Source organism: Crotalus tigris, unplaced genomic scaffold, assembly GCF_016545835.1.
Source record: "Crotalus tigris isolate CLP2741 ecotype Arizona unplaced genomic scaffold, ASM1654583v1 scf7180000019181.594810, whole genome shotgun sequence".
NCBI lineage: Eukaryota > Metazoa > Chordata > Lepidosauria > Squamata > Viperidae > Crotalus > Crotalus tigris.
The window spans coordinates 44,914-62,115 of NW_024097419.1; the positions used below are offsets into that span (position 1 = coordinate 44,914).

Here is a 17,202-nt window from a genome sequence, read left to right on the forward strand (position 1 = left end):
GTAGTCTAATTTAAAAACAAACCATATTTTTTAAAAGGAATCTTAATTATAAAACTTTCCTCTGAGTTATTTCATTTGTAAATTTGTTTTGTATCCATTAGCATGAGAAAGTTTTGTTAGTCACTTCCTTAAAGTGTTGATATGTCTCATAAAGATGCTTCATATCTCAGAAGATGTTCCTATCTTCATTTATAGATTTTCAAAATTAGTATTCTGTGCATACAACTAACTGATCTTTTTTAAAAAGACAAATTAGAACTGTTCTAAGATGTTCTATACAGAAAATATACGTAGGAGAGGAAAGACTTTTGCAGTCTATGCATATTTTATTTCAAAACCATTTTTGTAAAGACATCTTAACATACTTTCAGTGCTTATTTCATGTAACAACAGCTTTGCATATTTTCACTGACGATTTTGGAAATACATAGATAAATGATGATTAATATATACCATCTGCCTGGGAAACAAAGATTTCTGAGAATTTAGTTTCTGCTAAGCTGATTTGCTTATAAGAGGGAACCAAACTCATTCCTCTACTATGAAAATGAAGTTCTAATATGTTCTGACAGTTTTTTGACGTTGGCTTTACAACAGTTTCGCTATGGAATTAGGTTAGTAACATATGCTGGTCTATGACCAAAATAAACATTTGGTTAGGTTTTCAGGGGTAGGCAACCTTGGCTCTTTTATGTCTCGTGGACTTCAACTCCCAGAATTCCTAAGACAGCTGGGAATTGAAGTCCACGAGTCATAAAAGAGCCAAGGTTGCCTACCTCTGGGTTAGGTTAATAACATTCTTGGATTGATACAAGAAACTGACCCTAGGGTGTTAAAAAAACTGGTGCTGGGTTTTTTTTTTTCATTTAGATATTTACTCAGGATCTCTCAGGATAATGCTTACTATTGTTGTGTACAATATAGATTATTTTTGGTAACCCCAGAAAATACTTTACATTTTAAATTAAATGTTGCTTTTTTCAAGAAACTGGTTGGTATAGTTGTGTCCATACATATTTGTGTCATGTATCTTCAGAGAAGATGTTGAAGATACCATATACACAAGTATTCAGGAGATTTGTAACAATATATATTGTTCACATTGGTGAAAGAATATGGCAGAAAGAAAATATAACAGGCCAACAAAATACAGTATTAGTGCACTAGGAAATTTGTTGGACCTAGTTCCTTTACGGCAGAGATCTCCAACCTTTCTGGGCTTGAGGACCAGAGGTAAGGAGAGCAGCTTCAAAATTGGTGTGTGTGCGAGCATGTATGGGGCCACACACACTGGTGCAGCAAATGTGAATGGCCGCACACACACACAGTGGCTAGTGGCCCATTCACACATGCATGAACAGGCTTTGCAAACCATCCGGGCTTGCGGTACATGTGCAGATACCCGCCTCATGTTAGCATTCCCGTTTGCGCCCATGCACATGTGCAAACAGGGCTGCAGGCTCTAGTGCAAGTGGGGAAATGTGTGCCCACGCGTGCATGCACCGGGGAGCTGTTTCCATAGCCTGCTGGCCAAGAGCCTGTGGGTCGGGACTGGACCACGGACCATAGGTTGGGGACCCCTGCTTTAAGGCTTTAAAAGGTTTCGCCAATATTTTAAATTTTGACTGAAAAGTAATTGAGAGATGATGGATGCCTCATAATTAGTTGCTTTCTCAACTATAAGGGTTCTATTGAAACATACCAATATAATTTTTGTCAGTGTTTGATAGAGCCAAACAATAAACCTCCTTTATTTTGCTTATTTTATTTTTTTATGCTTCATCAAATGTACTTTTTATGCAATATGTTTGTTATATCAGGCAAGTGAGACTTCAAATAATTGCTTCTTTGAAACATCGCCATTCTCATAACCCTTTTCTCTGAACTCACATTCTGGCAATTCACTTGCATGTATTGGTATGCTGGAACTGGCCCACTCATTAAACTTTCCGGAATTTTGTGAGCTGCTTGACAGCAGAGGGGAGCTTCCATGCTTGGTATGCCAATCAGTTCTGCAACTAGTGATGCCACACATCAGCAGTTCTTAAAGATTTAGCAGCACTCTGCTTGCATGCCTCAATTTTTGTCTCTGTCTGGTGTGTTCTTTTGGTCTTCTTACTACTAATCCATGGATCTGGCTATCATTACGTGCTTTACATTCAACTCCTTCAGCTTTAGTAAGCAGGATACAAATTAGGAATTCTAGCTTCAATCCTATACTTCAATCTAAAGATGAATTATTTTATAATAATTATTTTAATTATTAAGAAGCTGCCTTAATCTGCCAGAGCAGCCCCAAAACAATTGTACACATGATTTATTTCACATTTCTAAGACTGGATAATGTGAAATACATACATACATGCAACTTCATCTACGAAACGTCTTGAAGGAATTTCACAGCAGACAAACAGACTTCCTCAATTTTCATTGATTCTTCTTATAATGAATATTTCAGAATAGGGAATAGTTCTGTTAGATCACTGTGTGTCAATGGAATTAGGACAGAAATATACATTTTGTTTGTGATTATCAAATCCATTGGTCTAGTCACTATCCGGTAAACATTTTCTCAAATTTCCTCCATCATTCTTTGAGTTACTTACTGTTTCATAGTGCCAGATTGAAGAGCTAGTGAGTCCTTTGAGTCATGTCAACAATGATATTCAAAAATGTATTAAGAGAAGAATAAAATCAGTAAGTTGTGGAACTTGATATTACTTGGGGCAGCCATTAAAGTCTTGCTGGAGCACAGAAAATCTATCTGAGTAGCAAGATAGATTTTACCAACATAGCCTTTGTTTTGACCAATAAGAAATAAGCCATCATTTCTGGACTTTTCTAGGGCTACCTCAGGGTTGGGTCTAATTAATCTTTTGATGGGGGGGATAGAATGAGTTAAAAAAAATCTCAGAAGTTAGTAATAAATCACTTCTGTATTCATCCTAGAAAATGACATGGATACATGACAATGAAATCAGCAGGAATCAAATTATCTTGAGACCTTATCTCTTTAATCTGCAGTGAAAGATTGCCATCAACAGCTGTAGAACCAGCAGTAGGGAAAGTGAAGAGGCGTTGTCTTACCTGAACGCCTTTTCTCAGCATGATGATGGATAATCCACTCCCTCCCATTAGGGTCTTATTGGAGCAGGAAGATTAAGACAACCCATCCGTGGATTCTCCATCCAATCATGCTGGAGAACATTGTCTTCTCCAGTAATACATTATTTGCCTTCACCATTCTACTTCTCCCCATTGGCTTTGTAGAGTCTGTCCTCTAAGGATCTTTTCATTCTTATCTCTAGAGAAGGACAAAATAAACAAGAACAAAATAACAAAGCAAGACTAATCCAAAATAAAAACAAAACAAACCTAACCATGGACTAATATTCCCAGCCTTAATACATGGAACAAACAATTTCTTCACTGATTTTTGTATTAATAAAAATATTAGGAAAATGTTAGCTTTTTGTTAAAGGGAAAGAGACATATACAGTTTAAGTACTAATGAGACTTAATTTTTTAAAATAGGATTGCGATTAGATGTCTTTTTTTGAACCAATGACTTATGGACTAGATTCATACAACACAACTCAGTCAGTTAAAATATACAATTTATATTCACAGGACCTGTCAAATATAGTTTTAATCTTGCTTCTTTTTGGTTATTTAATGTATTATATCAGTGGTTTCCAACCTTTTGAGTGCCAGGGACCAGTTCCATGGAGGGCAGTTTTCCCATGGACCAAGGTGGAAAAACCACCTGGATCCCGCAAATGTGCAGATAGGGCTTTGTTACTTGGACTAGTGCTAATCTGCAACCCGGGGGTTGAATGAAACCACGTCAGTGAGAGCTAAGAAAAAAGATTAATTCAATAGTCATGTTCAACATGTGGAGTCAAAGCAAGCAAACAAGCTGACCGAGCTGACTGAGTAACTGAACTAAATACACTTCCATATTATGTTTTCAATTTCCCAAGAACCTGAGAAGTAAATACTTCTGAATGGTTGCACAATGAATGGTTATAAATAGAGGACGACCTGTAACTGGAAAATATATCAGTCATAAATTCTACATAGCTTTATTACTGCAAACAGAAATACTGCTTTTTTCCAGGTTGGGTTATGTTATGGTGGCTCTAAAATAAATCAGCTTAGCTGCCAAACAGACAACAATGTAAGAAATATTTTGATTCTGAAGCATGGAAAGAGCCAGTTTTAATAGTCCAACTCACTATAACAGTGCAGAAAGTCTATTTGTTATGAGACAAAGATATGTATGCAATCGAAAATGTTTTGCTTCAGAACTTAAATAAATAAATAAATTGTGCCTTAGAAGTTTGGTTGAACTGTTTTGAGTAGGTTGTGATTTGCCTGAACAGAAACTCAGAATATTATGTTTGTTCCAGATTAAGTTGAGAGAAATTATGGAGAGATTTTTTTTATTAATATTTTTATTCATAATACCATTAAAACAAAAATGGACAAACATGACATTCCAGAATGAATTTTCCTATCCGTTTGTTTCTCATGGTACAAAAGCTTAATACATCGTTCTTAACCTCTATATAAGCCTCATCCTTCTATACAATACAATTATATATACAATTATATGTACAGTTATATATATCTTTCAATTCTACCATTAACTTGAAGTCCGAGCAGTTCTCCTTAATTCATACCAACGGTAAAATTTGCCCCAGATTTCGAAGTATTCGTGTTCTGTCTTGTCTTTCATAATCATTGTAAGCCTGTCCATCTCAGCACATGATAAAATTTTATGCAGGATCTCTTCTTCTGTTGGAGTTCCCTTATTCCTCCAATTTTGAGCAAAAACCAGTCTGGAAGCCATTAAAATGTGTAGCATTAAATAAAGTACCCCTTTGTTATGCTTTTGTGTAGTTAAACCTAATAGAAAGAGTTCTGGTTTTGGTTCTACCACTTGCTCTAATATTTCTTCCAATCATACTTTAATGAAATTATGGAGAGATTTTATGGCACAAGTTGATCAAATCTATGCTACTGGTTGCCCAGTCCTTCCTGCTGATATTCTAAAATCTATCCTATCCTATCCTATCCTATCCTCATCTCTAATGGCAAAATATAAGGTCCAGGTTATTTGAGGAGCAATCTCACCCAGTGGTGGGATTCAGCCAGTTTGCACTACTTTGGCTAATTTTTTGTTGCCCAGGCCCAGAATGGATTTCCGGAAGTGGCATCCACAGAGATAACCGGATGTGCACATATTTGTATCCCTCCACTGATCTCACCCCAATGGGACTAGTTCACCCCCCTCACTCCAGACCAAGTCTGCCAAGGAATTCCAGTGGTTGAGGTTACGTAGAAGAGCTTTTTCTTCTGTGGCCCCAGCCTTGTGGAACATTCTACCATTGGAGGTGAGAAATGCTTCCACTCACTCACTCTCTCTCTCTCTCTCTCTCTCACACACACACACACACACACACACACACACACACACACACTTTTTAAGCCAACCAGAGTCATCGGTGAGATGGATATACACACAGAGACAAACACACACAGACACACACACACACACAGACACACTTGCTTTAATGTAGGGATATTATCTTATGTGCAACTGAGACTTTTCAAAATCCCAACAATTCTATTTCAGTTCATCCCAATGTTTCAGAAAAACAGCCTTTATACTTTCTAGTTCAGTTACTTTCCTTACAACACGATCCCTGTAAAGCATTTTCTGTAGACATTTCATCTGGGTTTCTTCTCATTTCTTTCTCTCTTCTAAACTCATCACTAGCACTCTCCTAGTGCTTTCCAGTTTCAGTTACATTTACTGTGTTAACATCCTTTCCCATGTTCCTGGCCAGTTAGAAAAGCATTAAAAATGAATGGATTTCTCCCAATTCCTACTCTCACCCAGAACTCTTTAAATGAAATAAAAGAAACCTTACATAAATTCTAGGTAACTGTAAATATCAGTTTGTGGAGCTTTCATGAGAATGGTGCAATGCTGGTGTGATGTCATTTTGCAAGATTATGCTGAATGTATTATTTGCAATCAGCAAATTATCTTTTAATATTAGGTGATGGCTTTTCTGGCTCCAAGTTGATGAGCTGGAGAAAGTTTAACACAACATAATGTCACTCTGAAGGTCTCTGATTGATGTCTTTCTGATTACCTACCAGTACTTACAGAGAATGTAAATGTCTACAACTCACTGAGCATCTGGTCAGGAAAGATTGCAATATACAATTGATCCTTCAATATGTTATTAGATTATATATAGGGGAAACAATTTGCATTAATAGTGTTGCAGTAGCAGAGAGCGTATAATTAAAATCTTTATTATGCTTTAACTCATTTTAGATTGTTTTATACTTATAAAGAAACAGTTTACAACTATTAACTGGTGAAGGACAGAAAGATGGAATAAAGATGAAATAACATTGCTGTCCAGTCACAGGTTTGAGATGGGCAGCTATACAAATTGAATAAATAAATAAACTGCACATTATATTATGATTTAAGGAGCCATTAGTCTGAAATTGCTCACTGAAGTTTGTGAACAATTTCAGTAGTTTAAAAGGGATTAAGCATTTACTTGAAGTTTACACTGACACTATGCATGGTTTGTGATATTTGAGCTTACTGATTCTCTGAATGCTAAATAAGAACTTACTAGATATTGTTTATTGATGACTGCTTGATACTCAAGCGTTAGAAGAGACAAATCATAAATGTATTATATACTTCAGTGCTTAATTTATTAATGATTGGTTTGTTCATTTTTTTTAATGTGTGTATTACAGGAAAAAGTAGAATATGCCTTCTTGATTATTTTTACAATTGAAACATTTTTGAAGATTGTAGCATATGGATTATTATTACATCCCAACGCATATGTTAGAAATGGATGGAATTTACTGGATTTTGTAATAGTTATAGTAGGGTAAGTCTAATTTTTAATTTTTCTAAGAAATTAACATCAAAAAATGTTTCTACTTTATGTATATGCTATAACATTCAAATAAAGAATCTGTAATTATCCTTACCTTCAGCTTTATGAGATTGCAGTGTTGTCAAATACTTAATTGCTTTGCAATGATTTCCCAAATAGGAAACCTAATCCTTGAATATATTCCCCTTGCACTTTAAGAGGGCTCCACTGAATTTTATATAACATCATCCTTTAGTAAGGTTTATATAAACACATCCTTAGAATTGTTCTGTATAATGTTTTTCTTTTACAGAAATAATATCTGCATAGCAAGCCGTATATGTATATTCTGAGGTGTGAAATGTAGCCCAAGACAGATTCCTTCACTCCCCAAAAAATTACATAATACATGAGAGGAACATAGGGTTGTTATTACACTTTTGCCATGGGAAAAGATAACAAACATAGATCTTATCAGAAAAAAATCAAACTAATTATTAAAACTGCCTCTGAGAAGCTACAAGATATAAAGGAAGACTCTGGATAAGTATAATGAGAGTTCTGTTTGGTAGAAATAATTCCAGTAACATTGTCTTGGAGTACTACATCGGAATAATTAGTAAGGGTTTTTTTTGTTTTCAGACTATTAATGTAGATTATTTAAATGATTTGGCAAAAAAGAGGAGATATTAAGAAATAAATCTCTCACCAATGAATAGTTTGCAAACATTTAAAATATTGTGCCGCATTCTGAGTAATATTGCTTGAATTATTGTTTTGTGTGGAAACTCTGTTCCAAAAGATAAACATCTTTTGAACTGTCCTCCAAGAAAATAAATCTATTCCAATACAATCACTGAACATCATCTCTAGCAGTCTGTCCTGGCCACTGGTTATCACAAGAGGTGAGCAATAGTTAAATATAAAATTGTGGATAAAACTGTCTGCAACATGTGGATATGAACACATTTCTGTATGAATACAAAGAAAAGAATTGGATAGCGGTAGTGATCCCAAGTTTGAATTTGATGTTTTATGTCTGACTCTTGAAAGATACCTGGAACGTCTCCCTGAGGTTCCAATTCAAGAAGCACTTGAATTACTCCGAGCTATTTTTTAAACCGTGAAGCCTGCTCTTCTAATGTTGTAATGGTGATCTTTTAGTTTTTACATAATACACGTACAGTACGCATAAGTCATTAAAGGTTCTTCCGTATTACACCTCCTTTATGAAAAACCCTTATCATCTTATGTTATAGTAACAACAATATGTCATGTTTTATTTCTTGTTCACCAGATTGTTTAGTGTAATTTTGGAACAATTAACCAAAGAAGCAGAAGGGGGTAGCCATTCTGGTGGCAAACCAGGTGGTTTTGATGTAAAAGCTCTAAGGGCCTTTCGTGTCCTTAGACCCCTCCGGCTTGTATCAGGAGTGCCCAGTAAGTCACTGCTTTATTAATTATTTGGGAATTCAAACAAAAACATCCCTAGACTACTCTGATAAGCTTTTTTGCAGGCTGAGTATATCCTCCCCTTCCCCTTTCTCTGTAGAGTACAATACAGTAAAATGTGATGACATGGTATATTACTTAGACACAAACCAATCTGAGATTTCAAATTGAATAAGGATCTAGTCCACAAAGCAAGCAAAAGAGTTTAGAATATTATGTTTCATAGTTTAGGCCATAATTTACACATTAGGTAGCAAAATAACTGTTAACAACAACAACAACAACAATAATAATAAAGTTGGAAAGGACCTCTAGTACAACCCTCTGCTCAGGCAGGAAACCCTATACCATTTCGGATAAATGGCTGTCCAGTCTTTTCTTAAAAACTTCCAGTGTTGGAACATTCACTGCTTCTGGAGGCAGGTTGTTCCACTGGTTAATTGTTCTAACTGTCAGGAAGTTTCTCCTTAGTTCTAGGTTATTTCTCTCTTTGGTTAGTTTTTTTCTTTTCTTTTCTTTTCTTTTTTCTATCTCTGAGAATATTTCAAGTTGAATGAAGCATCTGTTCTTTTAATCTCTTTGCTTTTAATATTTCATCCACATGCAAGGTCATAATGCTATGTTTATCACACTATAATCTGTTGCCATGGAAATTATGGCAATTGATGTGGTTCAGGAAAATCACTTCAATAGAGGATCAAGCAATTGTCAGAGATAGTGCATAAATGGAGAAAAAGCATTTTAGTAAAATGAAAAATTCTCACTGACAGCAGATTGATACCTCTAATTTTGTATGTATACAAATCTCAGTTCGTATAAGAGGTAGCTATTTTTCTTCCCTTAACAAAATGAGAGCTTGTATTATGCTCAAATGCATCTTAAAATATTATGTATCTGCATGGTTATTTTATTTTATCTGTGCCATTTCCCACCCCCAGTACAATCATGCTGACTGCAAGATAGTCAGAAATGTAGACCAATACTTCTGCAGTGCCCCAGGTTGTAAAGGCTGTGCTAAAAATAGGAAGGGGTGGCGGCAGTTTTAATCCCGATGCCTACTTGTGTTTTTGCAAATTGTTCTTTATAACTACAAAAAATCAAAACAGTATAACCAGTGCTCTTTATCTTACAGGTTTACAAGTTGTCCTGAATTCAATTATAAAAGCCATGGTTCCCTTGCTCCATATTGCCCTTTTGGTATTATTTGTAATTATAATCTATGCTATTATAGGATTGGAACTTTTTATTGGAAAAATGCACAAATCATGTTATTTTGAAGATTCAGGTGAGTAAAGAAATTGTTACTTTTTAACTGGAATTGAACAATGGCATCATAAACCATTGATTGAAAACTATAATAGTTCTCACCAAGTAAATACAGATTACATATTGCTTTTTCTTGAAAAATCAAATTTAATGGGATCAGAATTATATCCTCTCTCTCTTCCTCTTCATGGGAGACATCTACGGCTTTCTGCATCACTCAGTATGACATTTACAGTAAAAATTATCAGTTCAAGTTTTCTATATCAGAACAGAAGTGCCAGCTAGGGTACAGTAAATACTACCATACAACTGATGCTGAGTCCTATTGCCTAAAAATAAAAATTAGTACTAGATGATTAATAATAATGGGAAGGGTTTCCCATTAGTGTAACCTGAAAAAGGATATTCTCTCAGAGGCTGATTCTGTATCTTTAGGTTTTCAAAAAGAATATAACTGCTTAAAATTCATTCTTCTGACAATTTCACAAAGAAATGGTACCAAGTTCAAAATAGAAATCTGCTGACTGAAATTTAGGTGTTATTAATATATAGCAATGTAGTATTAAATAAGAAAATGCCATATAGGAAACATGATTCTGGGATCAGGCACAGTTTTACTATTCTTAAATGGGTGAAAACATATTTTTGTTTATTTTTTAAAGTAAATCTTCCCTATATGATTTCTTTTCTATTAGCATGTAATAGAAAATATATTTTATATGTATAAAGTATAAATATAAAAAGGGATGACCTACATAAGAAAGATGGGATATAATATTTCATATCAGTTAATATATAACACTGTTTCTTTGTAAAATACCATTCTACCTGATCTTTATTAGAGAGTAAAGTCTGGTAAGGGCACATTAATATATAATGCCATGATAGATATATATGCGTGCGCGCATGCGCGCATACACACACACACACACACACACACACACACACACACACACACAGGCACTCACATGCAAAGAGACACATAAAATATATATACTTTATCTTCAAGATCTAACCAGATCGAGCTTTTAAGGTTCATTTAGATACATGATTCTTCTGACTGCTGTGTTTTTTTCTGAGCCAGAGGCTGAAGACTGCTCAGCCTGAAATATTTTTTTATTCACTTTTAGAAATATTAGCTGAAGATGAACCTGCACCTTGTGCATTCTCAGGGAGTGGACGTCAGTGTCCCCTAAATGGCACTGAATGTAAGGGTGGCTGGCCTGGACCAAATGGAGGCATAACAAACTTTGATAATTTTGGTTATGCAATGTTAACGGTATTCCAGTGTATAACTATGGAAGGATGGACAGATGTATTATATTGGGTAAGTGGTACTTTTTGTGTATTTGAAAACATTTCATCTAAAATAAGAGTTCTGCAATTATTTTGTAATTGTGAGCCACTCTGGTAAGTAGCTGCAACTTTTTTTTCTTGGATTACTTGGGTTTAAACAAATTCAGTATGGACAGTTTTTTAAAAAAATAATCTTATGTTTCTAGGTTTTCCAACCGTATGTTTCATCAAGATGTCCAGTTTTATGAAAGTCCTTGTATCTGATTATTTTTAAGCACTCTGAGATTTTTATATTAAAAGTATTTACAATTCCATGTCAACATGCTTTCAAAAATGTTTTTTAGTTTTGTTTTATTTGGCAAGTATTGAGCATATAAAATATAATTGAAAGCAGCGACTAAATTGTCTCCTTCAATTTTCTTAGACTATGATAATGAAACATATTACACTTCCTGTCATTCCTGATGAGAGTTGTAGCTCCGTAACATCTGCATGGCTACAAATACATTTTCTTATTATGTATCGAAGTGATAAAAATATCAGTAGCTCTACTCTATCCCTTTTTACGCAGAAGTATTCCCGTCTTCCTATACAATAAATGTGTTTAGAGTTGTACCCTAGATATAAATATTCAAAGTGATTCCAGTCCTTTACAATAGAGGTGCACAGCCTGCAGCCTGCAGCACTACATAAGTTTTGGTCTGTAGATCTGATGCAGCACTTCTCTAAAATGCTACCAAATTGCAATGTTTGTTGTGATCAAATTGGAAAATACATGGAAAGTAATATTAATGTCATTTCATTATTTGAAATAGAACTAGATGCAAGCTGTAGCCATTTTTATTAGATAGCAGGCAAAGATTTGGGGACCAAATGTTATAGATCAGCGGTTCTCAACCTATGGGTCGCGAGCCCATTTGGGGTCAATCGACCATTTTTCGGGGGTCGCCAAAGGTGGCGATCCGCCATTTTTTGCGGCGCCGTGCACGCGCGCCGCGCATGGGGCGGCGCCGTGCACGCGTGCCGCGCATGGGGGCGACGCCATGCACGCGCGGTGCGCATGGGGCGCCGCTGTGCACGCGCGGCATGCATGGGGGCGCCGCCGCGCCGCGCATGTGCAGAACGTTTGTCTGACGGGGGTCGCCGTCACACAAACGTTGAGAAGCACTGTTATAGATAGATATGTATTCTACCCAGTGGTGGGATTCAGCCAGTTTGCACTACTTCGGCAGAACCATAGTTAATTTTTTGTTGCCCAGGCCCAGAACGAACTTCCGGAAGCGGCATCCACACAGAGAACCGGTTGTTCCCATATTTGAATCCCACCACTGATTCTACCTAATCTGAAAACTGGTTCAGGTGATTGAAAGTATTCTGGACCCCAGAATTTCTTTTTGAATATCAAAATTCAATAGGACTTGCACAAAATTGATTAGTTCAGTTTTGTTTATTTTAGCAACGTAAATTTGAGCAGAAAGTATTTTTTTATTGTCCTTATTTTTTTTAAAAAAAGGAGGGGTTGTCAAAAAATAAATCCTTGCTGACCTACCTGAAGTTCCAGATCTATTTTCTTTATAAAACTCTAATTTTATGTTATGCCTTGTATGATTTTGAAAATTACGTTGAAAATTATCTGAATATAATGTCATGCCTCAGAAGGCTGACAAATACTTGGAATATATATAATTTTCCTCCCTTAGGCAGTTTTTTTTAAATGTTTACAAAATCAAATATTGTAATGATTTTAACCACTGTGATGGACAGAGAGTTATTTCCTCAACTAAAGGCTGCTTCCTACTGAAGGGGGCAGAAGAACTCCATTAATATTAATATTTGTCTACAACCAGCAGGGATTTAATTAATATCTCCCATGTGGGACTAATTCCTAAAGTAACTTCTGCCACCCATGGAAACAGAAAATAACTATTCTGTGTTTACATATTCAGCAACAAAAACAATTGACAAAGATGCTATTCTTGTCTGTTGCTGCCATTTAATTATAAGCTTTTAAAATATTTCACATTACTATATGGGCGTGTATACTGCACTATTACAATGCCCCCTTGAAATCACCACAATACAGTCATAATTGCCATACCAGGGAAAGGGCCCTTGTTTATTTGTATAAGAAGAAATAAATGGCTAGGATGGCTACCTCTTCATAATATTTAGTGGGAACTGTTGCCAATTAAACAGAAACATTGAGATGTTTCCACTACCAAGTTACAGTAATCGTCAGGAGCTTTTGTTCTAACATTCAATCCAAATTGATCAGCCTTCCTGCAATTTAAATACATTATTCTGTGTTCTACATTTGGATCAGTAGAGGTCAGACCTTCAGTCTGAGTGCCATCTTTTCAGGCATTTGAAATATACTGTCATATCCTTCTTCTCTTTTCATTTGAGATTCCTTCAGTTTCTTTATATAGGGCTTAATTCCTAGTCCCTGATCATTCTTTCTGTCATTCTCCGAGTTTTTTTAGTTAGCCAGAATCCTTCTTAAAGTATGATGCAAAGCACAATATACAAAATGGCATCTGACCAATGCAAAGTTCTCTTATGGAAACTATTGTGTCCTGGGCCTGCTGAGGCAATTCAGCAAGCCCAGAAATGTTGCAAATGGTCCCAGGCAACCTAAAAGCTGTCCGGGACCAGATTGGTTGGTGCCAGTCTTGCGCACATGCGCAAGGCGCGAAAAAGGGTGTTTGTGATTGGATGGGTTTGGGAGGCTATAAAAGGCCTGTGCGCCTGTTTGTTTGCTGAGTGGTACAGTGGAACGAATAAAGAAAGAACTTGGTTAACTTGTGTGTCGCTTCAATGCCGCGAACCCCAATACGTAAAAGTGGCGATGAAGGTGGGATCACTGCAAAGAAAAAAACAACTCGAAGAACCTAGCTTCTACAAAAAGTGCTGGAAGCCGGGAAGTTGGCACTCAGATCTGCACTCACCTGCCAGTACACAAACACTGGAGGTGGGCTTGGCAAATGGGCCTCTTCCCAGCTTGAGTTGCAGTGAGGCTAAGAGAAGCTAGCAATGTCGAAGATCAGCCGGCTGTCAGAATTCAACGTGTCTCACCCAGAGCGCTAGAACTCTTACGTGGCCCAGGTGGAAAACTACCTGCGAGTTAACCAAGTTCAAGAAGATGGTTTGAAGGCAGCAACCCTGCTGTGCGTCTGCGGGCAGGACACTTTTGATGTGGCTGAAAATTTAGTAGCTCCTGAGCCGCTTGGGTCTGTAACGTACACAGACGAAGAATATGCTGAAGGACCATTTTCATCCGAAGCTATCTGTAATTGCATGGAGGCACGCTTTTGAGCAGAGGACCAGAAGCCTGGTGAGTCTGCTGCGGAATTCATCGCTGCCTTGAGACAAGCTGCCAGGCCTTGTGAATTCAAGGACCTGGAAGAACGCTTACAAGACCATTTTGTCTGCAGCCCTAGAAGTAGAGAGCGGCAACAAAAAATCTTTGCTAAAGCTGAAGTCACATTCCAAGATGTCTTATGTGAAGTTGCAGCTGAAGAAGCAGCAGGCAGCACTGTGAAGCCCTTGCGACTTGCCAGAAGTGCTACAGCAGTTGCGTCCATCCATCAAGAGGTCGCTCAAGAAGTGCAGGACTCGGATCCAGAAGAAGAGGTGGACAGACTTCACCAGCGTGCAGTACAAAGGCTGCGAGAGAAGCCAGTCAAGACCCCGGCAGCCCTTCAGTGTCTCGAATGCGGAGGACACCACAAGCGATCAGACTGCTGGTTCTGCTCTGCTATTTGTCGGGCATCTGGTAGGCAAGGCCACATTGCCATTGTCTGTTTGGGTCGCCAGCAGGTGCAACTTCAGGAAGAATTCCTTCAGAAAGGTATCAGGGTCCCCAGCCAACATAGGGTGGGTTTCTGCGCATTGCGCAGAAGCATTTAAGTTACCTGTTGACAAAGCAACTTCAGAGGCCCAAACAATAGTGACCCATAGGGGCGCTTTTAAGGTAAAGAGGTTAAAATTTGGGGTGAATGTTGCTCCTGGTATATTTCAGAGCATCATGGAGCGCATGCTCAGGGGAATACCTGGGGTTTGCCCCTACTTTAAATGATGTCCTCATTGCAGGGGAGTCATCACAAAATTTGGCAGAGAGGTTAAGGGCTGTATTGTTGAGGTTCCGCCAAGCGGGCCTCAAATTGAAAGAAGACAAATGCAAGATTGGAGTCACTTCCACAGAATTTTTAGGATTTAGAATAGATGCCCAAGACATCCACCCTGCAGAATCCAAACTAAAGGCCATTCAGGAGGCCCCAAGTCCCAAGTCTAAAAGTTAGCTTCAGGCGTTCTTGGGACTCCTCAATTTCTATCACACATTTCTTCCCCATAAGGCTGCAGTGGCTGAGCCGTTACACTGGCTCTTAGATAAGCAAGCTCCATAACAGTGGATTAAAGTCCATGACAAGAGCTTTAATGAAATCAAGGCCTTGCTCTCATCAAATGCCATATTAGCTAAAAGCTGCCCGGGACCAGACTGGTTGGCGCCGGTCTTGCGCGCATGCGCAAGGCACGAAAAAGGGTGTTTGTGATTGGATGGGTTTGGGAGTCTATAAAATCCTGCGCGCCTGTTTGTTTGCTGAGTGGTACAGTGGAATGAATAAAGAAAGAAGTTGGTTAACAACTTGTGTGTCGCTTCAATGCCGCAAACCCCAATACGTAAAAGAAACCATTGTAATACATGAAAAGGAATAATTGAGAATGCATTTCAGAGATGACTGAGAACTCCTTTGCAAATTATTCCTTTCCTCATTAAGACAGAATGTTTCTAGATAGTTTCCTATCTAAAATTCAAAATAATGTTTAGCTGTCTCTTTAGAACAGCGGTTCTCAACGTTTGTGTGACGGCGACCCCCGTCACACAAACGTTCTGCGCATGCGTGGGTGGCGCGCATGGGGGCGCTGCCCCCATGCACGGCGCGCATGTGTGGCGGCGCCCCCTGAGGGGAGAAAATGGCGGATCGCCTTCTTTGGCGACCCCCGAAAAATGGTTGATCGACCCCAAATGGGGTCGCGACCCATAGGTTGAGAACCGCTGCTTTAGAAACTACAGAATCAAAAATAAAACTGTAGTGGTAAGGAATACAGGGGAAAATGAGTGAAGTTTATATTAATAAGGTTCAGATTTGTTCAGAACATTACCAGATGAAACTATTAGAATGCTAAAGCTGGAAGAAGCCATTTAGGCCACCGAGTCCAACCACCTGTTTACTGCAGAAATATAAATTTCATGTCTGACAGATGGCTGTCTGGTTTTCGCTTGATCACATCCAGAAAAGGAGAGTCTAAGCATATCTCTTAGAAAAGAACTTTGAAGCATGCTGGTTAAGTGTTAAGAGTTTTAAAAGAACCATGTAGCATGAGAACCTCACATGGAGAGAAATTATCTGAACTCCTTTATATGGAATACCTATCCCAACACAACAAAACTTAATCTGCCATAGTTCTTTTATTATTATTATTATTATTATTATTATTATTATTATTATTATTATATACAGTATCTAACAGAGAGTGTCAGAAAAGCATAAAAGTACTTTCTCCATCTCTAGAAGATGGTTTGAAGGATGTTTTTCTCACTATAAAAGAACTAGTGAGATGTAGTGTTTAATCAGTTGAACTTGAATTAGAGAAAGTAGATTCTTGTCCACCATCAGCCATAGAAACTCAGAAACTTTGGACCACTTACTGTCTCTCAGCAAGGATGTGATTGCATGGGAAAAGATGGAGGAAAGAATGCTGCATGTGTCACTTTGCACCAAGAAAGACAGGGTATAAGTCTGACAAGTAAATACATGAATATTTTTGAACCATGTTTATTTGATCCACTTTTATTTATATGGATTTAACACTGTTAACTTTGATTATTTTAAAGTTATTTTTTAAAAGATATTATTTCAGGAGTTATGTAGCTAATCTGGTTTTGATTGTAGAACCTATCACAAATGACTCTCTTACACTATGATTGCAGCTACGCTATCTAGGCTGCAAACAATCCAGTCAATTGTTAGATGGCATCAAAAATAGTATAGAAAACTTTTACTGCCACTTCGTGGTCATCCAGACCACTCTGAGATATCCTAGCCTCATATTTTATGGTCTGGTCATCTTGTACTAGAATGTAGAATTTCTCTTTAAAATTTACACTCATTGCTTTTAATCAATAGTTTTATCAATAATTGAATAACATATATTAAAGCTGAGTTTATGAGGAGATGAGCTTTGTTTATTCTAGCTATTA

General features: G+C 37.4%; 1 protein-coding gene across 14 annotated transcripts in view; it reads left to right on the forward strand.

Moving 5' to 3' along the window:
* The first annotated feature begins 6,768 nt into the window (after window positions 1–6,768).
* The window catches only part of CACNA1D (calcium voltage-gated channel subunit alpha1 D), a 157,090-nt gene continuing 146,656 nt past the window's right edge, over window positions 6,769–17,202 (forward strand). For all 14 annotated transcript variants that reach the window (XM_039360901.1, XM_039360911.1, XM_039360912.1 and 11 more), the window contains exons 1-4: window positions 6,769–6,938; window positions 8,224–8,366; window positions 9,511–9,663; window positions 10,775–10,971. In XM_039360901.1, the coding sequence (XP_039216835.1) occupies window positions 6,784–6,938; window positions 8,224–8,366; window positions 9,511–9,663; window positions 10,775–10,971 (648 nt within the window). In that variant the 5' untranslated portion in view covers window positions 6,769–6,783. The remainder of the gene's footprint in view (window positions 6,939–8,223; window positions 8,367–9,510; window positions 9,664–10,774; window positions 10,972–17,202) is intronic.